Below are 24,360 nucleotides of genomic sequence, written 5' to 3'. Positions count from 1 at the left end.
ATAGACTGTATTTTTGCAGGGGGTACTGTAATTAATGCTTTTGTACTGTATTTTTGACACTTCCTTTTACAGTTTACAGCTGTGTTTTTCATAGAAATAGACTGTATTTTTGCAGGGGGTACTGTAATTAATGCTTTTGTACTGTATTTTTGACACTTCCGTTTACAGTTTACAGCTGTGTTTTTCATAGAAATAGACTGTATTTTTGCAGGGGGTACTGTAATTAATGCTTTTGTACTGTATTTTTGACACTTCCTTTTACAGTTTAAAACTGTGTTTTTCATAGAAATAAACTGTATTTTTGCAGGGTGTATTGTAATTTACCATTACGTGCTGTATTTATGACATAATTTTACAGTGTTTTCCAAAATTACTAAATTACCTTTTTATAGCATTACTTACAAAAGAAGAATAAATACTGCACAACATACTTTGAAGCATAAAGCATTTTTTTATTTTAAAAGCAAAGACCAGAAAATGACAATTTAAAATAAACCACTAAACAATTTACCAACAAAAAGAGCCTTGTGCCATCCTTGGTGTATATGACTTTCTTTCTTCAACTGAACACATTCACTGCTATATGAAATAATGTTATAGCTAATATCTTATGCCGAAGAAAGAAAGTCATATACACTTGGGAATATTCATTTGACAATCAACAGGTATCTTAACAATTTTCTAAACCATTTTTAAATAACCAGAAAGACTGGAAAGTGACCTTTTTATATAAACAACTGAAGGTAAACAATTTACCAACAAAAAGAGCCTTGTGCCATTCTTGGTGTATATGAAATAATGTTATAGCTAATATCTTATGCTGAAGAAAGAAAGTCATATACACTTGGGAATATTCATTTGACAATCAACAGGTATCTTAACAATTTTCTAAACCATTTTTAAATAACCAGAAAGACTGGAAAGTGACCTTTTTATATAAACAACTGAAGGTAAACAATTTACCAACAAAAAGAGCCTTGTGCCATTCTTGGTGTATATGAAATAATGTTATAGCTAATATCTTATGCTGAAGAAAGAAAGTCATATACACTTGGGAATATTCATTTGACAATCAACAGGTATCTTAACAATTTTCTAAACCATTTTTAAATAACCAGAAAGACTGGAAAGTGACCTTTTTATATAAACAACTGAAGGTAAACAATTTACCAACAAAAAGAACCTTGTGCCATTCTTGGTGTATATGAAATAATGTTATAGCTAATATCTTATGCTGAAGAAAGAAAGTCATATACACTTGGGAATATTCATTTGACAATCAACAGGTATCTTAACAATTTTCTAAAACTTTTTTAAAATAACCAAAAAAACTAAACAAAAAAGGGGGATCTAAACAAAATCCCACTCAAAGTCTGTTAATTTCCGCAATAGAGAGGCTACCTGCGGATTCATGGTACAGCTCTTTTTTTGGACGACTTTGCCAGTCTTCTTAGATGTCACTTTGCCCTTTTTGGCTTTTGAGCCACGCTCAGGGTTGATGTCAATGAAACGTCTAAATGGCAGAAAAAACAGAGGTGAATATTATGCATTTTTCACATTAGTTATGCATAACTAAATATTCACTAATGAATAGGGCCAAATAATTTCATACACTGGACATAATTGTCTTTCCAGAATGAAATTCAAACCTCAGTGGCTTTAATAATTTTACTTATTTGCAATTTAATTAGAGCATGTGTTTTTTTACTTGTGCATTCATGACTACTGTACATGATAATGTTAAAGCGATACATGGCAGAATAATACAATTTTGGCCAAGAATTACTTTCCATCAAGTAGACACTTTTTGCTTTAATTCTGATGATTTACACTTACAGCTCAAAAAAGTAAAAATCTAAGTTTCTCAAAGTAGAGTATTTTCTCAAACATCACTCAAAAAATGATTTACAAACAGAATCTTCAAACTATGTACAATTGTGCACTCAATACTTTGTTGGAGCTTCTTCTGCATGAATTGCTGTGTAAATGCAGCATGACATGGAGGCAATAAGCCTATGGCACTGCTGAGGGGTTATTGAAGCCCAAGTTGCTTTAATAGAACAAGCAACAGAGATTGCGTCAGCCTTGGAAAGATTGTTAAGTTAAGAAGATTCAAGAACTTGGAAGAGCTTCACAAGTAGTGGACTGAAGCTACAGTCAGCGCATCAAGAGCCACCACACACAGATGTCTTTGGGAATGTGACAGTTGTAGGCCATTTCCTTGAGTCAAGCCACTTCTTCACCACAAACGTTGTCAGAATATTTTCACCTGGGCTAATTGAGAAAGTCTGGATTGGTGATCAGTGCTCCAAAATCCTCTTCACAGATGAAAGCAAATTGTGCATTTCATTTGGAAATCAAGGTCCCGGAGTTTAAAGGAAACATTGAGAGGCCGAGAATCCAGTGTGAAGTGTTTCCACAGTCAGTGATGATGTGCCATCCATGTCATCTGCTGGTGTTGGTCCATTGTGCATTATCAAGTCAAATGAATTATTTGCATTATCAAATAATTAAAAGGAGCTGAAGGCCAATTTCAAAGCAACTTGGGCTTCAATAACCCCTCAGCAGTGCCACAGCCTTATGGGCGTCATGCCACAATGCACTGAAACAGTAATTTGTGGAAAGGAGCCCCAACAAAGTATTTAGTGCATCATTGTACATAGTGAAGATCTTTTTGAAGAACATTTACATTTGAAAAACATTATTTGAGTGATCTTTGAGAAACTAGATTTTTGCTTTGAGCTGCGCAGATGGATTGGTAAAGAGCGAGTGCAAAGCAGACTGCTACTAATAGGCTTTTAAATCTCTTTTGTGGTATTATGTCATAAACCAATCAGTCTGCAAAGCGTGCAGGATTTTTTAAACATTTTAACAGTGGCAGCTTACGTTTTTTTGCACCCAACATGAGTAGTGTGCCCACCCCGCCTCTGAATCAAAGTGAATAGTACACGAGACCACCGCTGCAAAGCTTACCAGGGTGCGGTACACTTAAGCGTACCCTGGTAAGCTTTTCAAGAATGGTCTCGTACGATCAAACTGGCCAAATTAACTATACTTTGGGGCTCGAAAGAACTCTGGCACAGTACGATAAGAATAGTGTACACCTTAATATATGGTTCCGAGTTGAGACATGTCATTTTGCAGTAATAGACAAATATGGTTGACAAATATGATAATATGTAACCTTTGAACAAACTCAAGGGTGCACGCTGCCTCATCCTGATACTCAAGGTTGAAATTGTAAAATAAGGAAAACAACGCTGCAAGTCCAGAGACGAAACAGGGTTGGGCTCCTTCACACACAATTTCACCTTCCATACTTAGCATCCAACGCTTGTTGCTTAGAGATTCACCTGAAAATGACAAGAAAAACACTTTCAATAAAGACAAATTAAAGTTCTACTCTGTTTCTCTTTGGTTGTCTACACAGAGTTATAAATAAATATGAATAGAAATCTGACACTTCCCATTCAGAAGGTACACTATGCACCCAACACTTGTCTGTGAAAGAGAGATTAAAGGAATAGTCTACTCATTTTCAATATTAAACTATGTTATTACCTTAACTAGGAAGAGTTGATACATCCCTCTATCATCTGTGTGCGTGCACGTAAGCGCTGGAGCGCGCTGCGACGCTTCAATAGCATTTAGCTTAGCCCCATTCATTCAATGGTACCATTTACAGATAAAGTTAGAAGTGACCAAACACATCAACGTTTTTCCTATTTAAGACGAGTAGTTATACGAGCAAGTTTGGTGGTACAAAATAAAACATAGCGCTTTTCTAAGCGGATTTAAAAGAGAAACTATATTTTATGGCGTAATAGGAGTTTTGGGAGTACTTCGAATCTGCGCAGTAACACCCTCCCTCTCCCATTATGAGAGGGAAAAGGGGAGCGGACTTTTCAGGCGAGTCAAAGTACTCCCAAAAGTGCTATTACGCCATAAAATATAGTTCCTCTTTTAAATCCGCATAGAAAAGCGATGCGTTTTATTTTGTACCACCAAACTAGCTCGTATAACTACTCATCTTAAATAGGAATGGGGCTAAGCTAAATGCTATCAAAGTGTAGCAGCGCGCTCCAGCGCTTACAGGCACGCACTAAGACGATAGAGGGATGTATCAACTCTTCTTAGTTAAGGTAATAACATAATTTAATATTGAAAATGAGTAGACTATTCCTTTAAGTCCCTTAATGTTTACATACCAAGAATTATAAGACGTGGACTCCCTGGCAGATGCAGAGATTGCTTGACATCATGTGGAGTTGCAAATTCCTGAAACAGAAAGCACACTCATCAATTAACAGAACCAAAACATAAAATGTTACAAATAATTCTGAATAACTATACTTACATCTGCCTGAAGAATGATGCCATCTAACTTCTCCTTGAAGTGTGCAAGAAGCAGCTGTAGGACATTGGCAGCCACATCGTTTTCACCTTTGGAAAGGATGTTCCGAACATCATCGTTGGTTGGTTTGCCTTTAAAAAACTGCGTAATTATTTGTCCACACTCCTGAATTGACAATTCCAAAAGTCTTTTTACTTTTTTTTCAGTGAGCAGTTCAAAATGACCATATATATGCCTCTGTATGAAGAGATAAGGCCATTTCTTTTTCAACTCTGCAATTGTTGGGGGTGGGCTTGCATTGATCATGTGACGCTGAAGGCAATACGTCTCCTCCATGAGCTTGCAAACATCTCCTCTTTCTGCACCAGAGTCTCCTTCATGAAGATATATCTCCTCCATCTTCAGACGCTTCAGTTCAAGAGTTTCAGAACTTTCACCAGGTGGAAGAGAAGGCTGCCATCTTGTACAACCATACGAGTCAGTAGAACTACGTTTTCGACTAGTTCCACTGTCACTACTTTGGATCCTTTGACTTAGAGTATTATTTCTATTAAGATGCTCTATCCGTACTTTTAGCTGTGACAGAAGAGATTCATTTCCACCCCCAATTTGCCTGTCACCTATCATGTCAGCAAAAGATTTTGGATACTCCCTAACGACTTTGCGAGTAACAGTGGCACACTGTGATCTGGTGGGGTTTAGGTCATGCTTTCTTATTTCATCAGCAAGAACTCTAATCATTTGGCGTCTGTCAGCAGGGGAAGGTCTCTGACCATTCTTTGCAGCACTCTGAATACCTGCTGGCATTATGTTCCAGGGAACTTTGAAATTTTCAGGCCATGACTGTGACACACAGATTGATGTGCTCGAGGAGCTGGATTGAGGTGAAACTATTTCAGAATTGGTTTCAGAGGAGGCCATGGGGAGAACTTCAACAGGAAGTGAAACAACTGTGCTGTTCTGATTTTCTGTGGATTAAACATAAAGAAAGAAATCATTTATTGCCTTAAAACTTAGATAATATAAAATAATGCAATGCAGTGTTGCACATGTTAAATTGTCTCATCCATAGTTAATTTAGTCAACACAACCTTACCTTGATTTTTCCAAGCACAAAGAAGTTTTCTGCATTGAATAGGTCGCAAGAACTCCAAAATGTCATCATCTTTAACGTACACCAAATCATCCACACTCTCAACTCCTTGGTCCACAAGCTTCTCAACCAACTGATTAATGACATCTGGAGACAGGGTCGGCAACACAGATAATATGGCATGTTTCAGTACTTCTCCAAGTCCTGACATTATTCTAGAAGAGGGAAGAAATGATGGAGAACTATTACTGGCAAGCCACAGAAGGAGTATTCAGGCAGAGGATAGTAATCTAGTAGGCTGTCTTGATTAATGCATAAATAGCCTTCATCTTGTGATGTCAAGCAGTGAACACCCTGGTCTATGAGACAAAATGACTGACATTTCTTTGTGACAAAATAAACCTTGGAATTATTGTGAACAAGAATCAAGTGAATCTTCCCAAACACAATTCCCTCATCACTATTCTGCAAAACAACATGCATGTTCTTTTTGTAAAGTGTTCCCTTTACAGTTGCGTCATTGGATGTCAGTGTATCACTTGGCTGAAAGTTAAAGCAGGCAACAGATCTCTGAATGTCATCATTGTAGTCTTTCACATCAAACTCTGTTCCTCTTTCCACCACAACATCTTCTGGGAAAGGACTTCCTGCACTTAGGTAAGCCTGCAGAAGTTGATGTCTTTCTGCCAATGTAGCAGTCAGGTTCTTAAAATTATGCAATTTTCTTGCACACTCTTTGAAATATGAGTGCTTACTCTCAAAACGTAGCGTCCACAGGCGAATAAGGGGACCAAAACGATCAGTCAGCTCAGGATAGTGACACATGTAGTGGTGCTTTGGCTTAAGTGGATGACTTGGAAAAGTCAACTTTCGAGTCTCAATATACTCCTCTATTAGTACGGATACATATGCAATCTGACCAGCAGTAATTGAAGGAGCACATATGAGCTCTACTATTTGTCTGAGTTGAAGAATCAGCTGCCAAACATCATTGTCAGTTGGGCTGTTGATCTTATCCCCTATCAAAAGAGGCAAAAGCCTAAGAAAGCACCAATTCTGAACAGCATGTCCACTTAATTTGCCACTACTGGGAGTTATGTCAGCTGGCTTATCACGAGCATCATTCCCAAGATACTTGAACTGGTTAATGTGACGATTTAGTTCAGTGTATGTGAACTGTTTCTCCTGTTTCACAAAATGGTCAATGTACAGTGCAAGGTCAAATGACACAACACCTTCAAAAAGGTCATGTCCAAGACAGGGAGGTAAGCCTGGCTGGCAAACGTGAAAATATTTCAGCTCATTAAAGACAGAATTACTTTTGACACCAACTGCACTTTCAGCTCCACCAGCATCCAAATCTTTAAGATTCTGCTCATATGACTTAACAGTTCTTGTTAAGGCTTTGGTTAGAGTTGCAGAGGTAAATGTTTGGCGGTCTATTTCACAATATCGGCAAAAGTTGTTGCTCTTACTAAAATTTTCAATAAAGCCACCAATGCAATGTGATCCAAGATTATCTCCAGCTATGGCACACACTGTACCTTTGTGTATCTTTCCATCAGCCAATACAACACCATTTTCCTCAAGGTCTTTAAGGTCTTTAATCAGGGTGGCAAAGACCAAATCCTGGCCAAAAAACTTAAAATCATTTTCCCTACACAGCAGAACGAGTTGCATATGATCAATACCTGACCTACAGTGAGGCATCAGGTTTGCAAGTGTCATGTAAACTGCAAGAATTTTGTGTTTTTTTTTACCCGACCCAAGCGGATTGACAACCTCAAAGGCATCTTGATACAAAATTAAAGCTAACGAATCTTTATCATTTTTAAAAAGCATGTTTTCCTCAATATTTCTTCCATCCCATACATCACAGAGGATGTCTTGTTTTCTGACTTCATGCATTTGTGCTTTCTCATGTTGTTCTACTACTGTTTTACAGCAGAACAGCGCTTCTAAGCTTTCCTTAATGGGAATATACTGGGCAAAGCTTTCCTTGCCAGAATCATTTTTCCCAAGGCAGATGGGGACAGGATCCACAAACCTAAAATTCTTTTTATAGAAAGACTTTCTCCTCTTATCTGTTTTCAGTGCATGGGTATTAGATATCCGGAAAAGATCATCAGTTTTCAAAACATCAACAACACTCTTTATATCATTTTCAGACATTCCAAGCACAGTCAATTTTTCACCTAGTCTGTAAAACAAATGAGACTGGCTAATATCATGTATGTCCTGCAGCCCATCAATTACTGACTGAATTACAGATGATGGGAGAATATGTTTCACCTGTAACTTCAGGTAAAACAGTGCCATGTTCTTCAAAAACATAGATTCATCTGCATTATCTGAATACAATGGAATATCCAACTGCTCTCCACCATCACCACAATCAACAAAAAAGTCAGACTGTGCATGTGATTGTTCGGCCACATCACATTCATCATCATCATGAGACCTCTGCATTGAAACATTTGGTTTCATTATATTGTGACGCAACGTTTCTGATGAAGAGTTGCGATGATTTCTGGACAAATGTGAAGTCAGTGTTGATGCAACAGAAAACCTTTTATTACATGTAAATGGGCAAGGCACTGTGGTGCCTTCTTTGATATGAGACTTCAAGTGTAAAATGAAATTTCTTAAATCACTACATTTCTCTTGACATAAATCTATGTCACAGACTAAAGTAAAGGCATCAGTTCCGAATTGTTTGGCAACAGATTTTGTGATTCTCTTTCTGTGATCTCTGTAAATATGAGTCTTGAAAGCTGTGAACTTTTTAAAGGATCTGGAGCAATCAGGAATGCCACATTTGAACTTGGCATTGGGAACATGACTATGAATTTTCATGTGATGGCAAAATGACAACACTGAAGCAAACTGACGATGACAAAACTGACACCACAGCATTTTTGTTAATACTTGTTGTGAACTATAACTATAATGTAAACTACAGCACTTACCATGTGATATTCATCAGATTGTTCAACCTGAAACAAACAACAAAACAACAGTTCAAATCATAAAATTTTTTGACTTTGCTGTATATTCTGAAAATTCAAATTTGTATGTGCTAACAAAATGAAAACATTAAGTCAGAAGCACAATCACAGAACTCATATTAGCACGCATGTACTGTAAACCCTAATATAACTTGTGCAACACTAACGTTAGCAAAGTATATTAATCAAATTATTTAATTTTAAACGACAAAAATTAATACTACCAGCAATTTAGTTGTATATATTGCAATATCAAATTTGTGTGTGCTGACTAAATGATACAAGATATACACGTGCCCAATTACGGAACAGATATTTTGTTAACACGTGTTACAGTTTTTTACAATTGCTATGACACTTTTTTCAACACTTTTAACAAATTTTCTAAACTCTTAACGCACCAACACACCTAAAACACACAACTGGCAAAACAGTTAATTTTATCCTCAAAATCACACATTGTAAACTAAACTCTCACACTGTTTACAAAAACACTCTAAACATGTTTCAGAATCAACTAGTTATACCAGATCACCAACACATGTTCTCTTCCAACAGACACATTTAGTCAATCATAACACAATGTCATAAAAAACACAAACATAAGATGGAAAAACAAAAACTGCATAAGTTTATGTGTAAATCTGTCCTTATAGACTGTAGTAGATTATAGACTATAGATTATAGTTTTTTTTGGAAAACTTTTTTATAGTTTTGTTTAGTTGGGTTTAGTATATGCATGTATTATGATTGTTTTGCTGCAGCAATTCAAGACAAAAATGAATCACCCATCTTAGAGTACGTTACCTAACCCTAACCCTAACAAAAAAAGTAGACATAATTGATGCAGTAAAGAACTTACAGTAGGCTATTTACGACATTACTGCAAGATATTCAATATTACTTCCATTTACAGTAAAAAAGTAAAAATAAACAAATACAAACAGAAAAAGCCACTGAAGAATAAAGCAAAAAAGAAAAGCTCATCATCTAATCTATTGCGTTTCTATTTGGCCACATGTTCTCATTCACATTACACCTGATTTTTCTCTGGCAAGGCATCTTGTGAAGAACCTTTTGCCATGTCTCTGACAGTGTTCAGGTGTGATGTCTGGGAATGCACCATCTATTGCATCCAGGTGGGACTGGAGAAAAACTTCTCCTTTGTCATGGTGGTCTTCAGTTGACTTCAGTGCAGCCATATATCTTATTTTTTGTGTTGCTCATATTGTTCCTTTTCCACACAAGATCGACCTAAAGAGGCCGTCCTTTACACTATTGTATACCATATAGTCATGCAATTGAAAGAACCTGAGTGTGTTTCCTAGGTGGAAATCAGCTGTGATTTATATATTTGCATTGGTACAATAAGTTGTTTTTCAATCCCAATGGAATAAAATACAGGAGATATATTTATGTTTCAATTCATCATTTGAACAGCTGTTTACTTTGACTATAAGTCAGGTTTAGCACATGATGTTATCTGTTTTGACATGCTGTGTTAAAGCATTTGTAAATTTGACATTCAAAATCTACTGTTTTGGTCTTGTTTGAGCTTGTCTGTAAAAGAAGTTAAATCATTTTAAATTTGTGTTAATTGTATGCATTTTGTGTTGAAGCAACAAGAAATGTGTTAATAGTATAGCTTACATAGGTGGATGTAGTGCTAACTGTGTTAAGAGTTTTGAAAACTTGTTAAAAGTATTGAAAAATCTGTCATAGCAATCGTAAAAAACTGTAATAAAACGTGAGCAACACTTAAGTTAGCACGCTATATTCATCATAATGTTCATATGTAAACAATTTAAGCGGCAAAAATAAATACTAACAGCAGGTCAAATTATTGAGATGGTAAATTAAGCTTTACATTGTGAAAGATTACATTTGTATGTTGCGACAAAATAATTCAACTATTTCACGAGCACAATCATAGATGATATTCTGTGCACGTGCACGCTTAACTAAAACGTTGACTTGTGCAACACTTACTTTAGATATTCATCATCACATTATTTTATTTGAAAGAACAGCAATTATATGATGCTAAATTTTGCTATAACGTTACATTGTGCAAGATCAAATGATGTGCTTACAAAATAATATAACAGTTATACACGTGCACAATTACAGAACATATATTTTGTTAACACGTGTTAAAACGTAACTTAAGCAACGCTATACTCATCATATTAGTACATTTTAGCAACAAAAATAAATACTAACAGCAGGTCAAATAAGTGAGATGGTAAATTTAGCTGTACGTTATATTGTGAAAGATTACATCTGTATGTGCTGACAAAAAGATAACAGTTACACGTGCACAATCACAGAACAGATAAGTTATTTTATTAACACGTGGTAATGAAACGCAACTTAAGCAACACTCACGTTAGGTATATTCATCCTATTAGTACATTAAGCGACAAAAAAATATACTAACAGCAGGTCAAATGATTGATTTAGATGGTAGTTAGCTGTATAATGTGAAATATTACATTTGTATGTGCTGACAAAATTAGAAAAGTTAAACACGTGCACAATCACAGAACAGATAAGTTATTTTATTAACACGTGATAAAACAAAACGTAACTTAAGCAGCACTCACGTAAGCACACTGCATTCGTCATATTAATCAATTTTAAGCGACAAAATAAATGCTTACAGCAGGTCAAATGATTGAGACGGTAAATTAAACGTTTCCCGTATGAAACATTACATTTGTGGCGACAAAATAATGAAAAGTATACACGAGCAAAATCACAAAGATGATATTCAGCTGGATGTTCATCAGATTATCCGAACGGTTATTTAATATTCCCAAAATAAACCATTAAGTTAGTGGAAACAACGTCAAAATAAAGATTGACTTACCTTAATAACACTCCGTATTCGTCCTGAAATATGGTCAGATTGGATTCCTTAAATCTGACGAATGTGCAGCACTGTTTGGGTCAGTTGTTTAAAAGCATACCGATGCTCACAAAACTTACACAAAATCACACACACACTGACTATGTTAATTAAGCGATTTCCTGGAATTTACTTGATTAAATCCGCTGACAAGATACGTTTTTATTAATCTCTGTTCGCACCATCACAGGTCACAACAAACTTTGAAAAAGCGCTAAATCATCCCACAATGCAACGCGTCAACAGTTTAATACTGTATTTCAAACCAAGCGGCCTAAAATATAGCATAATACTGCGTATTTACAGCCATATCATAAAATATACAGTATAATTCTGTTTTATGAAAATACAGTGTAATACTGTTAGAAATTGCCTGTAAATTTACAGAAAAGTTTTACAGTGTAGCAAAATGTGTGATGTTGTTACAATTGTGAAAGTCTGTAAGGTTCGACCTTCGGGATGAACCGAGTCAACCAGTGATTAAATCCTAAATAAAAACAGTCCGCAGAGAGGCTCAAGTCGAGAGACAGTTGAGATGTTTCCTGATGAAACGTCTCAATCTGGGTTCTCCCTGCAGAATATTGTAACCTCATTCGTGGTCTGAGTTTGTCTTGGTTTTGTTAAGGTTTGTAAATATTTAAAACCTGACAGATGTGATATTTACGTTTTTTGACTGCTTAAAGAAAATGTACCAATAAGTTATTTTTACAACGTTTTTAAATTTAGGGTTTTATGCTTGTATTCTTAATCTTAGCATAATTGTATTTTTCCTGTTCCTATCTTTATGACATTAAAAACTTTTTTCTTTATTTTCTTTCTTTTTATTTAGTTATTACTTTATACAATAGCTTGTAAGGATTTCCAGCCATACAAGTACAGAGCCCCCAGAGGACACAGTAGTGGACAATATTTGGGATGAGAGGACATTTTATTTTAACAAGTTTTGAGTTCTCTAACAAAACTTTGCGTTCCCTTGTGTTGGAAACCTTTAACGTTTTTCTTTAAAACGGTGGCCACATAGTCATGTTTTAACTTTTTCCCTGCCATTGATGAGATATGAAGTCAATTAAGAGAAAACACTTTCCTGATGAGATTTTATGGTAATCTACAATTCTGCTATTATCCACTAGGTGGCGTTCTTACCCAATTTATAATAAATGAAGCATCAACTAATTCAGGGGTTTTCAAACTGGGGCGGGGCCCCCAGGGGGGGCGCGAGATGGTGCCAGGGGGGCCCCAGTTTTATGACATTTTATAAAATACATAATTTATCATGAATTCTGTGTAATTAAACATAAAAAAATAAGGCTACTAACCAAAAGCACTACTTTTTTGTATAATTTAATATGTGTTTTAGTAAAATGTTGAGTTTAGAACAGTTTTGTCACAAATTTTCTTTGGGGGGCCGCGAAGGAATGCACCATACACAAGGGGGGCTGCACGCTGAAAAAGTTTGGGAACCACTGAACTAATTGACCCTTCGTTAAGCCCCGCTCTGCTTAGTACTCTTGCTACGCCTGTAAAGCTTTCGTGCCTGGCAAGTCTATGACAGTATGTATGCACCAGTGTCAGACATTCCCAAGGAAATAATTAGTAATGTTTGGCTAACAGGTGAAACATCTGAGAGAGCAAGACAAAAGGGACTGCAGTATGCATTAAAATATATATCCATGACATAATATGCAGCCAATTAGAAAATTTAATCAAAATGTAAGATAAAGTCTATGCCCCATGTGCAAGCAGCAGCTGCCTCATATGCTGAACATTAAAATGGAAAACATACAAATTGAAGAAAAGCTTTGTTCATGCAAAGCACAGTAAATTAATTTTTGAAACAAACAGCTTATCCATAAATCTTGTGCATAAATACAATAGTCTCTTTTAATAGATTGGTAGGATTAGGATTGAACATGTTGTTGTTTTAGATGATTTTTGAGCGATCTTGTTTAGTTTTGTAATAAATAGGAGTTGGTCGGGTTAGTTATGTGCTCTCTAATGTGATATCGCAGGCGGTTGCGTGATTTAATTTTTTCTCTAACAGTATCACAGGAGTATAAGCCGCATCATTCAAAAATGCGTCATTAAGACGAAATAACATATATAAGTCGCAGCGGACTATACGTCGCGTTTACTCAGAAAATTATTTCAAAAAATCCAAGCCGAAGAACAGACATTTAATCTGGAAAGGCAAGTTATTCAACTAAACAATAGCAGACAGAACAGCAGGATGAATAGATGTCTGTACGTTAAAGTAATATTATCAGTTATTTAAATGATAAACCACAGCATACAGAACTTACCTGGAAGGTTGAATAGGCTAAATGAACTGAACAAGCCAACTAGCGTGAAGTTCGCGTACTCGTCATTCCACATCACTGAATCCATTAAATTACATAAATACAGAAGCCGCATATGGCGGACTCTCACGCTGTAGACGGTAATGTTGTCTCTTGCCTTATAAATATCAAAATAAATTCATACTGACTTAAAAGGCGCACCTGACTGTAAGACGCAGGACCAGCCAAGTTATGAAAAAACAGCGGCTTATAGACCAAAAAATACGGTACTTTCTGTAATATCAAGTTCTTCTTCATTTGTTGGTAAGCTGAGGAATTGACACATTGAAATTGAAACGATGTCATTTGAGTTACAGAAACACATCTGGCAAATGAAATCAAGTTGATTGCGATGATAAAGAGTCACCTGATCTCATTGGGATCTTCCTCATATTTGTTATAATTTCTCCATTAGAAGAGCGTGACCAGCACCAGCAGATGATCACAGCCAGAACGCTCGTGGCGATGGTGCCGATGATCAGACCCACACTCTGTGTCTGAGCTGTGATATGAGACAGAGCTGTGATCAGACTTCATATCTGATCATGTGACAGTCTTTGTGTCTGTAATGTCTCTCCTTACACACTTACGTGATACAACCTGCAGGTTATGGACACGGGTGCTTTTTCCTATGATGTTTGACCCAGTGCACTGATACAAGCCGGATGTGCTGGTGCTGATGTTTCTCAGTGTGACGCTTCCCTGAATCTGATCTGAGAACAGCAGCATCAGTTTTTCTTACACATTTCATTCATCTGCACATTCAACATGCACTTTAGATTTCAGTGGAGAAAATAAAGGCCACTTTAAAAATCTAATAACAATGGTCAAACTACCAATGCTGACATGTGTAATCAATAGATATTAGAAAGCTGTTTCTGAGAAAGGCAGTGCATCATGTGGAGTTTTTTCTCTCCGTGTGGATTGGCTTTTGCACAAGTTAGACATAAATCTAAATTAATTTAAGAGTTGAGGTAGATTAGGTGGTTTAATTTCAGTCGCCAGCCATAACATTTCATAACCTGAACTTCTCTGTGCTGTCATACGTAGTGTTGTGAGGTTATGCAAAATCGCCCCCACCTGATGTATTGTGCCAGTGTAAAGACGCAATGCAATTAATTGTTGACGCGAGAGAACTGTTTAGTAAAGACTTTAAGCAGGCTCAGCAATCGCCAAGGTGATATCGGGACCGCATAGGGGAGGACAACAATCTACACACTGCCCTCCCCATCTCTATCTGACACAGCAGCATCGTCACAATGACCCCTGGCACCTGAAAAAGAGTAAACTTTATAGCAGTCAGACAAGCGAGTGAGGTTCCAGACACAAAATCTCACCTTTTCAGCCACCAGATTTTTATAGACATTTTTAGTATTGCCCACTTCAATGGCCAACCTGTATTGAGCAGTGTTGGGTGTAACTAGTTACTAAGTAATTAGTTACTGTAATTAAATTACTTTTCCTTTGAAAAAGTAAAGTAAGGGATTACTCTTATTTTTCTTGTAATCTAATTACAGTTACTTCTGATGTAACTAAATACTGTGTATGGACTCTAAACAATTATATATACTATAATACAATAGTGGATTTAACATGGTTTAAGTTTACAATTCTCACTATTAACTCGTTGATTATTAGCATTAATATTAATGAGATGCTGGCTGTTTATTAATACTTAATAGCACATATTAATGCCTGATTCTGCAAAACCTTATTCTACATCCTTAACCCTCCCCATTTCTACCAATACTTAAAATTTATAACTTCTTTAGTATTAGTAGTTGGAGTATATTGAGGCAAAAGTAGTTAATAGTTAGTTAATAGAGAGAATTGGCCCTAAAGTGGGACCAGAATAATTGAAGTACTTTTATATATCATTTAGTCGAGCCATTTCAAGCCTTTCCTTGTATCATGTACTTAATAGGATTTAGAAAGTAATTAGTAATAAGTAATTAAATACTTTTTGGAGAGAGTAATTTGTAAAGTAATCTAATTACATGATTGAAGATGTAATTAGTAACTAGTAATTAATTACTTTTTTTGAGTAACTTACCCAACACTGGTATTGAGTAAGCACTGCATCCTTGGCTAGTGCAGAGAAACCAGGAGCTGGGTCGGTTCTAACTGGGGATGCAGTAATCTACACCCATGCAAAAACAATTCAACAAGCAGCGGCTGATCTTACAGCTGCCTTATTTCATCTGCAGAACTGGCTCCAGTGGCGGTTCTAGACAAATTTCACTAGGGGGGCCAAGGAGGGGCCAGTGTTTTACCAGAGAGGCACATAAAAAATGACAAGAAATTGTATTTAAAGATTATAGGGGTGGTTACAGGAATTAGTTTAAAACAGGACTAGGCCTTAGTTAAATTAGGAAATATAACTAGTTTTAACAAACATGCCTTACTAAAAACATTACTTGTGTGCATTTTGAAGCAAAACAAAGGGCACTGGTGAATTTTAAGATATGGCATGCAAGTTGTTTTCAGTTTGGACAGCTCTAACATTTATTTTAGTCTAGGACTAGTCTAATCCCTTTCCGGGAAACTGCCACGTAAACTTTATTTTACTTTATGATCATATAAATATTTATATAATACAAGAGTGGGTGCAGGTTCAAAAAGGGAGCTTGGCTCTTTTCTAAAGCCCCCCAACCGAAAATCATGCGAGCCTACTCAATAAACTTTATGAAATGCAAACTTTTATAAAGACAAACGTTTGTTTTAGTTTACATATAAACACACATTGCTAGACAGTTAGGGACCACAATCTAATCAGTATTTAAAAAAATATTTATTTTAAATTGTAAACATTTTTATATGTAACATTTAATTATATTCCTCCCATTTTATGCACGTCTAAGAGGATCACTACCTTGTCGTGGTTTAGAGGCTTACGTTTCTCATTGACCCAGAGAGCTATGCTGGCTGGAACCTCTGTGTTCCTGGTAGGGCCACCCATGCCAGACAGGTCAAAGGATAGAGACCAGACTAATAGTGATCCCTGGTCCTCCAGGTTGGGGGTTGGACACTGGGCTAACAACCCAGTTCTAGAAAAAAATAGGTGCTACGGAAACAGCAACAAAAGAAACTAAACTTACTGGATGTAATGGGTTTTCAGAGTCATCACAAGATACTCAAATGAATGGCAGTAGTGAAAGCCTAAGGGAAACTACTGCCAGGATGGTGAAAGTCCTGAGCACCAAGACCAGGATAGGATTCTGGAATGTAAGAACAATGTATGACACTGGCAAACTGGCTCAAGTAATATCAGAAATGAGATGCTACAACCTACATATTCTGTGAGTTAGTGAAAGCAGGTGGACAGGTTCAGGAAGACTCAGAACCAGTACAGGGGAAACAGTGTTGTACTCCGGAAGAGATGACAATCAGCACTTTGAGGGAGTTGCCATTATCCTCAAGAAAGGTTTAGAGAAAAGTATGATAGAGTGGAAACCTGTCAACAACAGACTCATTAAGATCAGACTCAAAGGGAAGCAAATCAACACTACTATCATACAGTGTTATGCCCCTACAAACAACAACAACGAGGATGAAAAAGACAGATTTTATGAGGAGTTACAGGCTCTGCTGGAAGAAACACCAAGACATGAGATGAAGATTGTAATGGGAGATATGAATGCAAAAATTGGAAGTGACAACACCAACTATGAGAGAGCTATGGGAAGGGAGGGCTGTGGTACCATGAATGAGAATGGAAAGAGACTGATGGAGCTCTGTACTACCTATAATCTTGTTGTTGGAGGGACACTTTTTCCTCACAGAGAGATTCACAAGTTGACCTGGTACTCTCCAAATGGAAGGGATAAAAATCAGATAGACCACTTTATGATCAATGGTACCTGGCGAAGATCACTTCTGGATGTAAGAGTTAAGAGGGGAGCCGATGGTGGCAGCGACCATCATATGGTTGTAGCAACAGTGAAAGTAAAGTGAGGAAGACAGGGGTCAAAGGACCAGGAAGGCAGGAATTAGATGTGGAGAAACTACAGAACCCCAAAATCAAAAGTACTTTTGTTTTGGAGTTGAGGAACAAATATCAAGCCCTGGCAGCTATGGAAGACTACACAAAGCCTGAACAACTAGATGTAAACACCAGGTGGGAGGCAGCTTATCTTCAGACCAGCGAAGGATGCTTGGGTACCAAAGAAAGGAAAAGAAAGGAATGGATCAAAGAAAACACTTTGAAGGCCATAGGTACCAGGAGAGCGTTGAAGAAACAGCTTTTAGATGCTAAATCAGAGAGACTGAAAGAGAGATGTAAGCTAAGCTATCAACAAGCAGATAGAGAAGTGAAGAGATTGGTAAGATCAGACAAAAGAACCTTTAAGTTCAAGTTCAAGTTTCAAGTTCAAGTTTCTTTATTTTTGCCAGAGCGACCTACATCGCCTGGAATTCATTTTGGTGAATTGGCTCACACAAGACAATACAACATAACATATACAGTAAAAAACATACAATTTAAAAAGAAAACAAATACTTAAATTCTTACCAATAAATAGTAATTAAACAAATTAAGAACAAAGCTATGTCTGAATAAATAAAGTTAGTGCTGTTGTGAGTTGAGGGCCCTCACAGCCTGTGGGTAAGTACTGTTGGCAAAACAAGTGGTTCTAGTTCTTATACTTTTTAACCTTTTACCTGATGGTAAAGGAATAAAAAGGGAGTTAGCAGGATGCGATGAATCTTTAAGTATTTTCATACCAGTTTTAATCAAACGGTTGTTGTAAATGTCACAGATCTTAGGGAGCTCCAGCCCAATTATTCTTGATGCTACACTAACTACCCTATTCAGTGCAGACTTATCGTCAGCCGAACAACTACCCCACCATACAGTAATGGAGAAGGTGAGAGTGCTATTACAGCCCTATAGAAGTGTAGCATACCAGTGTAGCATGGATGACCTTGCAAGCCAGGCGAAAGAAGCAGCTAGCAAGGGAGAACAAGGAAAGGTGTACAAAATAACCAAGTTAATCTGTGGCAAATATTGTGGAACTAAAGACTTACCAATTACGGACAAAATGGGCGATTACTAACATCAGAAACAGAAATTGACGCCCGCTGGGCTGAGCACTTTAGTGAAGTTTTGAACAGGCCACCACCAACATCAAAAGCTGACATTAAGGAAGCAGAGCATTATCTCGACATCAATACTGCACCACCAGAAAAGGAAGAGATTGTTGCAACTATAATGTCTCTTAAAAACAGAAAAGCCCCTGGACATGACAAATTCAATTCTGAAATGTTCAAAGCAGACCCAGAGCTTGCAGCCAAAATGCTTCTCCCACTATTTACAGCAATATGGAAAGAAAGACAGATACCAACAGACTGGTCGGAAGGCATAATTGTGAAGATCCCCAAGAAAGGAACCCTTAGCAACTGTAACAACTGGCGTGGAGTAACTCTTTTGTCTATACCAAGCAAGATCCTAGCAAAAATTATAATCCAGCGGCTATCAGATGCAGTTGACCAACACCTCAGAAAGGAACAGGCAGGGTTCCGGAAAGGAAGAGGATGTACAGATCAGATTTTTGTACTGCGAAACATCATTGAACAGTGCACTGAATGGCAGAGACAACTATACATTAATTTTGTAGATTTTGAGAAAGCCTTTGACAGCGTCCATAGAGACAGCCTTTGACGTATTCTCCGTGTATATGGAATACCACAAGACATCATCCTTCTCATCCAAAGCTTCTACAACAACTTCACATGTAAGGTAGTAAACAGCAACCACCGTTTTCATGTGAAGACTGGTGTGAGGCAAGGCTGTGTGATGTCAGCATTCCTTTTTAACATTGCCATTGACTGGGTAATGCGGAGAACTACTGAAAAACAGACAAGCGGTCTGAGATGGACCCTCAGCTATACACTTGAAGATCTAGACTTTGCTGACGATTTGGCTCTGATCTCCCACACACACCAGCACATTCAGGAGAAGACATACCGCATCAATACATATGCTGAACAGATAGGGTTAAGGATCAACCTGCAGAAAACAAAGGTGATGACACTCAACATCCCAAACCCACTACCAGTGCAGGTAAATGGAAAAAATCTTCCAATGACCACAGAATTCACCTATTTGGGCAGCATTGTAAGATATGATGGAGAAGCGGACATTGACATAAAGAATCTTCTTGGCAAAGCCAGAAATGCCCATAGGATGCTGAATAGTGTTTGGAGATCCAAGCAGTACAGCATAAAGACCAAGTTGAAATTGTACCAGAGCTGTGTGCTTTCCACCCTGCTATATGGCTCAGAGTGCTGGAGGATAACAGACAGTGACCTGAATAAGCTCTCTGTTTTCCATACAAAGAATTTGAGGAGAATCATGAGAATTTTCTGGCCAAACACCATCTCTAATGAGCAGTTGCTTGCATGTTGCAATCAGAACAGTATTGGGACCATCATCATGAGAAGAAGATGGAGGTGGATTGGGCACTTGCTAAGGAGAGAACAAGAAAGTATTACCCGCACAGCCCTTCACTGGACACCAGAGGGCAAACGCAAGAGAGGCAGACCAAAGAACACCTGGCGCCGGACAGTAGAAAGAGAATTAAAGAACATGAACCACACTTGGGGTACCATCCAGAAGCTGGCCCAGAACAGACAGGAGTGGAAGACTTTTGTTGCTGCCCTACATGCCAGTGGCATAACGGGCGGTAAGTAAGTAAGTAAATATGTAAGAGCATAATTACAGCGCTTTTTACAATGTGTAAACTTTAAAAAGTTAGCGAGATGTTGGTTTTGCCGGTTGTTGATGAGTAACAGCTGTGAATGATCAGAACGCGCTTAAGCAGCCCCGTCACAGGAGAACAAGTGAACAGTGTCCCAATGTCAAGTGAGCTAGAGTCCTTACCAGTGCCCAAACCTGCATTCACAGTCACAACATCGGGAGATTGGGAACGAATTGAGACACTCACCGAGCAGCACCCGCAGGCATCTACAGTGTTGGGTGCGCCGCTCTAATTTGCAATTTGCCCGTGAAGAACGTTGCGTCGCATTAGTTCCGCTTTTGGCGCTCGCGTGCAAAATCAAAATAAATGTATACTTTTTTATTTGGTCAGCACGGGGTGGCCACAGGGGTGGCCAGGGACATTTCTACAGAGGCATGGGCCACCCTTGGCCTCCGTGTAGAACCGCCACTGACTGGCTCAGGGACTCATGCTTCATGTTGAACACCAAAAAAACAGTGTGTATGTACTTCTCCAAACGTCAGGTCGAAGTAATTAGATCAAACGTTTTCCTGAATGGAGTGGAACTTGATGTGGTCTCAGAATTTAAATATCTCGGGGAAGTTCTTGATTCAACATTTAGTTTCAAAAGTCATGTTAAAAAAATAGCACAGATAGTTAAATTCAACATTCGAAATTTTCAACATATTCAAAATAATTTAAACATGGATGCTGCCAAAACTTATTTTTATTCTATGATTACTTCTCATTTTGATTATTGCTTGACCACCTGGTCTCTTGCTTGCCCCACAACTCTTGCAAAAATGAAAAGTCTCTACAAAAACCGCTATCCCATCACTATTGTCAAGTTATTAAAAAACATAGACTATTGGATTTTGATAATATGATCAAATTGAAAACGGCCTGCCTGATATATAAGGTTTTAAATTCTTTAGCCCCACCACCATTGAAAGACTTTATTAAGTCTAAAGACAATATGCAGAGAACCACTTTATTGCAGTCTCTATCTTTGGGATTTTTTTTCCTTTCTTTCTCTTATGTCTTTCTTTTCATGTAGATGTGTATATGAACCTCTGAAGCTGTATGAATTTTTAAGTCAAATGTGAATATTGTATAGGTTTTATCTAATATTATTAAATTACGTATAATTTTAGATGTAAATTATATCATGTAAAGTTTTGAGATTAGTGTGATATTAGCCTTTGGGACTACGGATGGAAATTAGCGTTTCGCTACAATCCGGCATGTTTACACGTATGATTGTCATGCTTGTTCATTAACATGTACTGTCCCAATCAAATAAATTATTATTATTATTATTAACTACAGCTACAAGTCGACACACAGGCGTATAAGACCATCCCGCAAAGTATCCCTCCGCTCATCGTCAATCAACAATGCAACTGTGTATGATGTCATACACTCCTGACCAACCAGAATGAATTTATGTTCACGCCTTAGAACATCAGCAGCAAAGGTAGACCCAACTGTCTCTGATGGGTCACCGCTGGACTGTTCCACAGCGAATACCAGGGTCTTCGCCAGTGCAGCAAATTGATGAAATCCTTTACTAGTGAGTTGGATGGCAGAGTCAATGTCCCACGCATAGAAGTCCTGGCAGACAACAAGTCTCAACTGATGCGCAGAGGGGTGATCTGGCCTAATGTGCAGTGACATGAGCAAACCATGCAACACAGACAGTGGGACAACAATGCATTAAGTGGTGTTTGACAGCAGTGTATTATGCCGTACGACTAACAGGCCATCATTTGCAATGGTGACAGTGTTCAAATCTCTTTACATCTATCACATTGGTGACTCTCTTCAATGGATGTTTACCCTGCCAAAGATGAGCATGCACCCTGCGGAGATCAGAACACTCTGCCTGAATAGACAGCCGTGTGGCTCTATTGGCAAAGGGTACTTTTGCAGCTTCCCGCAAGATGTCGGCAACTTCAGTACGGGACACGACAGCGACCATAGACTCACAGACAAAGTTACACACCTGTCATGTGGGGTTGTTGCACTACGCAGCATTACGACTAGCATAATCTGACAGAAGAATAGCGGCCCCGGCTTGGAAACAGCTAGCAGTTGACAAGAAAGTAGTAACATGTGGGCTTGCAGAGAATTGCATGAGGCCAAAGTTGTAATGCGGTGAGAAGTAGCGCGAATAGTACCTTGATATCAGACCCACCCCAATATAGTGGTCTATACTGGAGCAACGACAGTCTTACTGGGAGATAAGCATAAATCGCATGCCCAGAGGGCTGCCAGGACCTTTTTCACACCACAAGAAGATCTTCATGGGTGTTGCCGCGGCAATACAGATCATCCACAACCTTGGCCACCTGTCCCTGTTGAAGGAGGTTGCCGAGCAACACACAGGCCAATTCTACCAACGCGGTTTTTGAGCCAGGCACATCTGGCATAAACACAGACACCTTTAAATGGTGTGACCACCCTAAAGTGCTTCATAGATGGCCTGGAAAGTGGGATTTGGTAGAAAGCTTTGGTGAGTTGCGACTAGGGCTGAAACGATTCATCGAGTTACTCGATTAACTCGATTAAAAAAATTCCTTATTGCAAAAATTCTGCCTTGAAGCCTCGTTAAATTACTATGACGCGCACTGCACGCGCCAAGATCAGATTCACACGGACCGTGTTCAATGTTCAGAAAGCACATCATAGAGCGTGATATATTTTGAATTTAGTTGGCGCGATGTCCATAAACGGCAGAGAGAGAATGTCTAAAGTTTGGGATCATTACATTCTTATCATTACCTTACATTCAGCATCTGAACCAAAAACATCCACTGCTGTTTCATTAAACATCGCTAAATCAAGGTAACGTAGCTTTCGCTGATTTTGATCCCATACTGTATTTGTAGCGATGTCGTTATGCGGTTTGACTAGATATGATGTTTAGCTTTGATGTTTTTAAGTAGTAAACATATTCACGTTCAATTGCAAGAGAGTATAGCTTAAAAAAGGACCCCCGCCTTCACACACGCATGCACCCTCGTCTCTCTCTCTCAAGCGAGTCATACCGATTGCGCAATGCATCACATATGCTTAAACTTTTATGTAGCCACGCAACAATAATTTCAGCATGCATTCATTCACTGTATACAGCGGGACGTGATGTTGTGATTTTTCGAACGGATTCTTAAACCTAAAATGCACCGCAATGCAAGTGATGCAAACCAAATGCAGCGTTCTATTGCAATGAAGCAACTGGTCTGACTGGGGTGTCACTCTTCCTCACGCACAGCACGCGTGCACACAAACACAGGTTGTTACCATAGCAAATAGGCTCACCCCAGAAATTATATATTATTTGTTAGAAGCCAAATGGTAAATGCTACAGGTGTAGAAATCTACATAAACCAGATATGTACTTTGATGTCAGGGCTAGATTACAGCATAAAACCTGTTGTGCATATTAATAAATTAAAGTGCTTAATTGTTGGCACTGGCACTTATAAACACTAAATGGGTAAAAATTGAAATAAATAGGCTGTTTTTTTTTTAGAAATAAAAACCAAATGCTTGAACATTTTACAGCAACGTCATTTTCGTTATGCATTATTTGTTTTGGTTCTTTAAAAACACACACAAAAATTTTATCCGATTACTAGATTAATCGATCGATTCAGAGCTAGATTAATCGATTACAAAAATAATCGATAGCTGCAGCCCTAGATAAAAGATTCTTTTTTAAAGGAACTAAAGAAATTATTTTAAATTATTCTCTCTTGAATATGCAGATGAAAAGTGCAGTTGAATTTTAAAGCCTTTATTTTCATATCTATAAATGGATTTCTCTGTGACATCATCACTGCTTGCGCACGCAACCGAGAGGCAGAAAGAAAGACGTCCCTTTTGTTGTAGGCTAGTAACGGTGTCTGTAAGTCAAAATGCCAAGGAGTTGTTATGTGG

General features: G+C 37.9%; 1 protein-coding gene across 1 annotated transcript; it reads right to left on the bottom strand.

Moving 5' to 3' along the window:
* Positions 1-431: 431 nt before the first annotated feature.
* LOC141348978 (uncharacterized) lies at positions 432-11,768 on the bottom strand. Its single transcript, XM_073865907.1, has 7 exons — positions 11,328-11,768; positions 8,417-8,443; positions 5,451-5,662; positions 4,358-5,322; positions 4,209-4,278; positions 3,185-3,353; positions 432-1,513 (listed from the first exon to the last, which is right to left on the bottom strand). The coding sequence occupies exons 3-7, from the start codon at positions 5,656-5,658 to the stop codon at positions 1,351-1,353; spliced, it is 1,575 nt and encodes a 524-aa protein (XP_073722008.1). The 5' UTR covers positions 5,659-5,662; positions 8,417-8,443; positions 11,328-11,768; the 3' UTR covers positions 432-1,350.
* Positions 11,769-24,360: the final 12,592 nt, after the last annotated feature.

The sequence above is a fragment of the Misgurnus anguillicaudatus genome, unplaced genomic scaffold, assembly GCF_027580225.2.
Source record: "Misgurnus anguillicaudatus unplaced genomic scaffold, ASM2758022v2 HiC_scaffold_33, whole genome shotgun sequence".
Lineage (NCBI taxonomy): Eukaryota > Metazoa > Chordata > Actinopteri > Cypriniformes > Cobitidae > Misgurnus > Misgurnus anguillicaudatus.
Note: the sequence above shows the minus strand (reverse complement) of the source record. Positions and strands in the feature narration are given on the sequence as shown.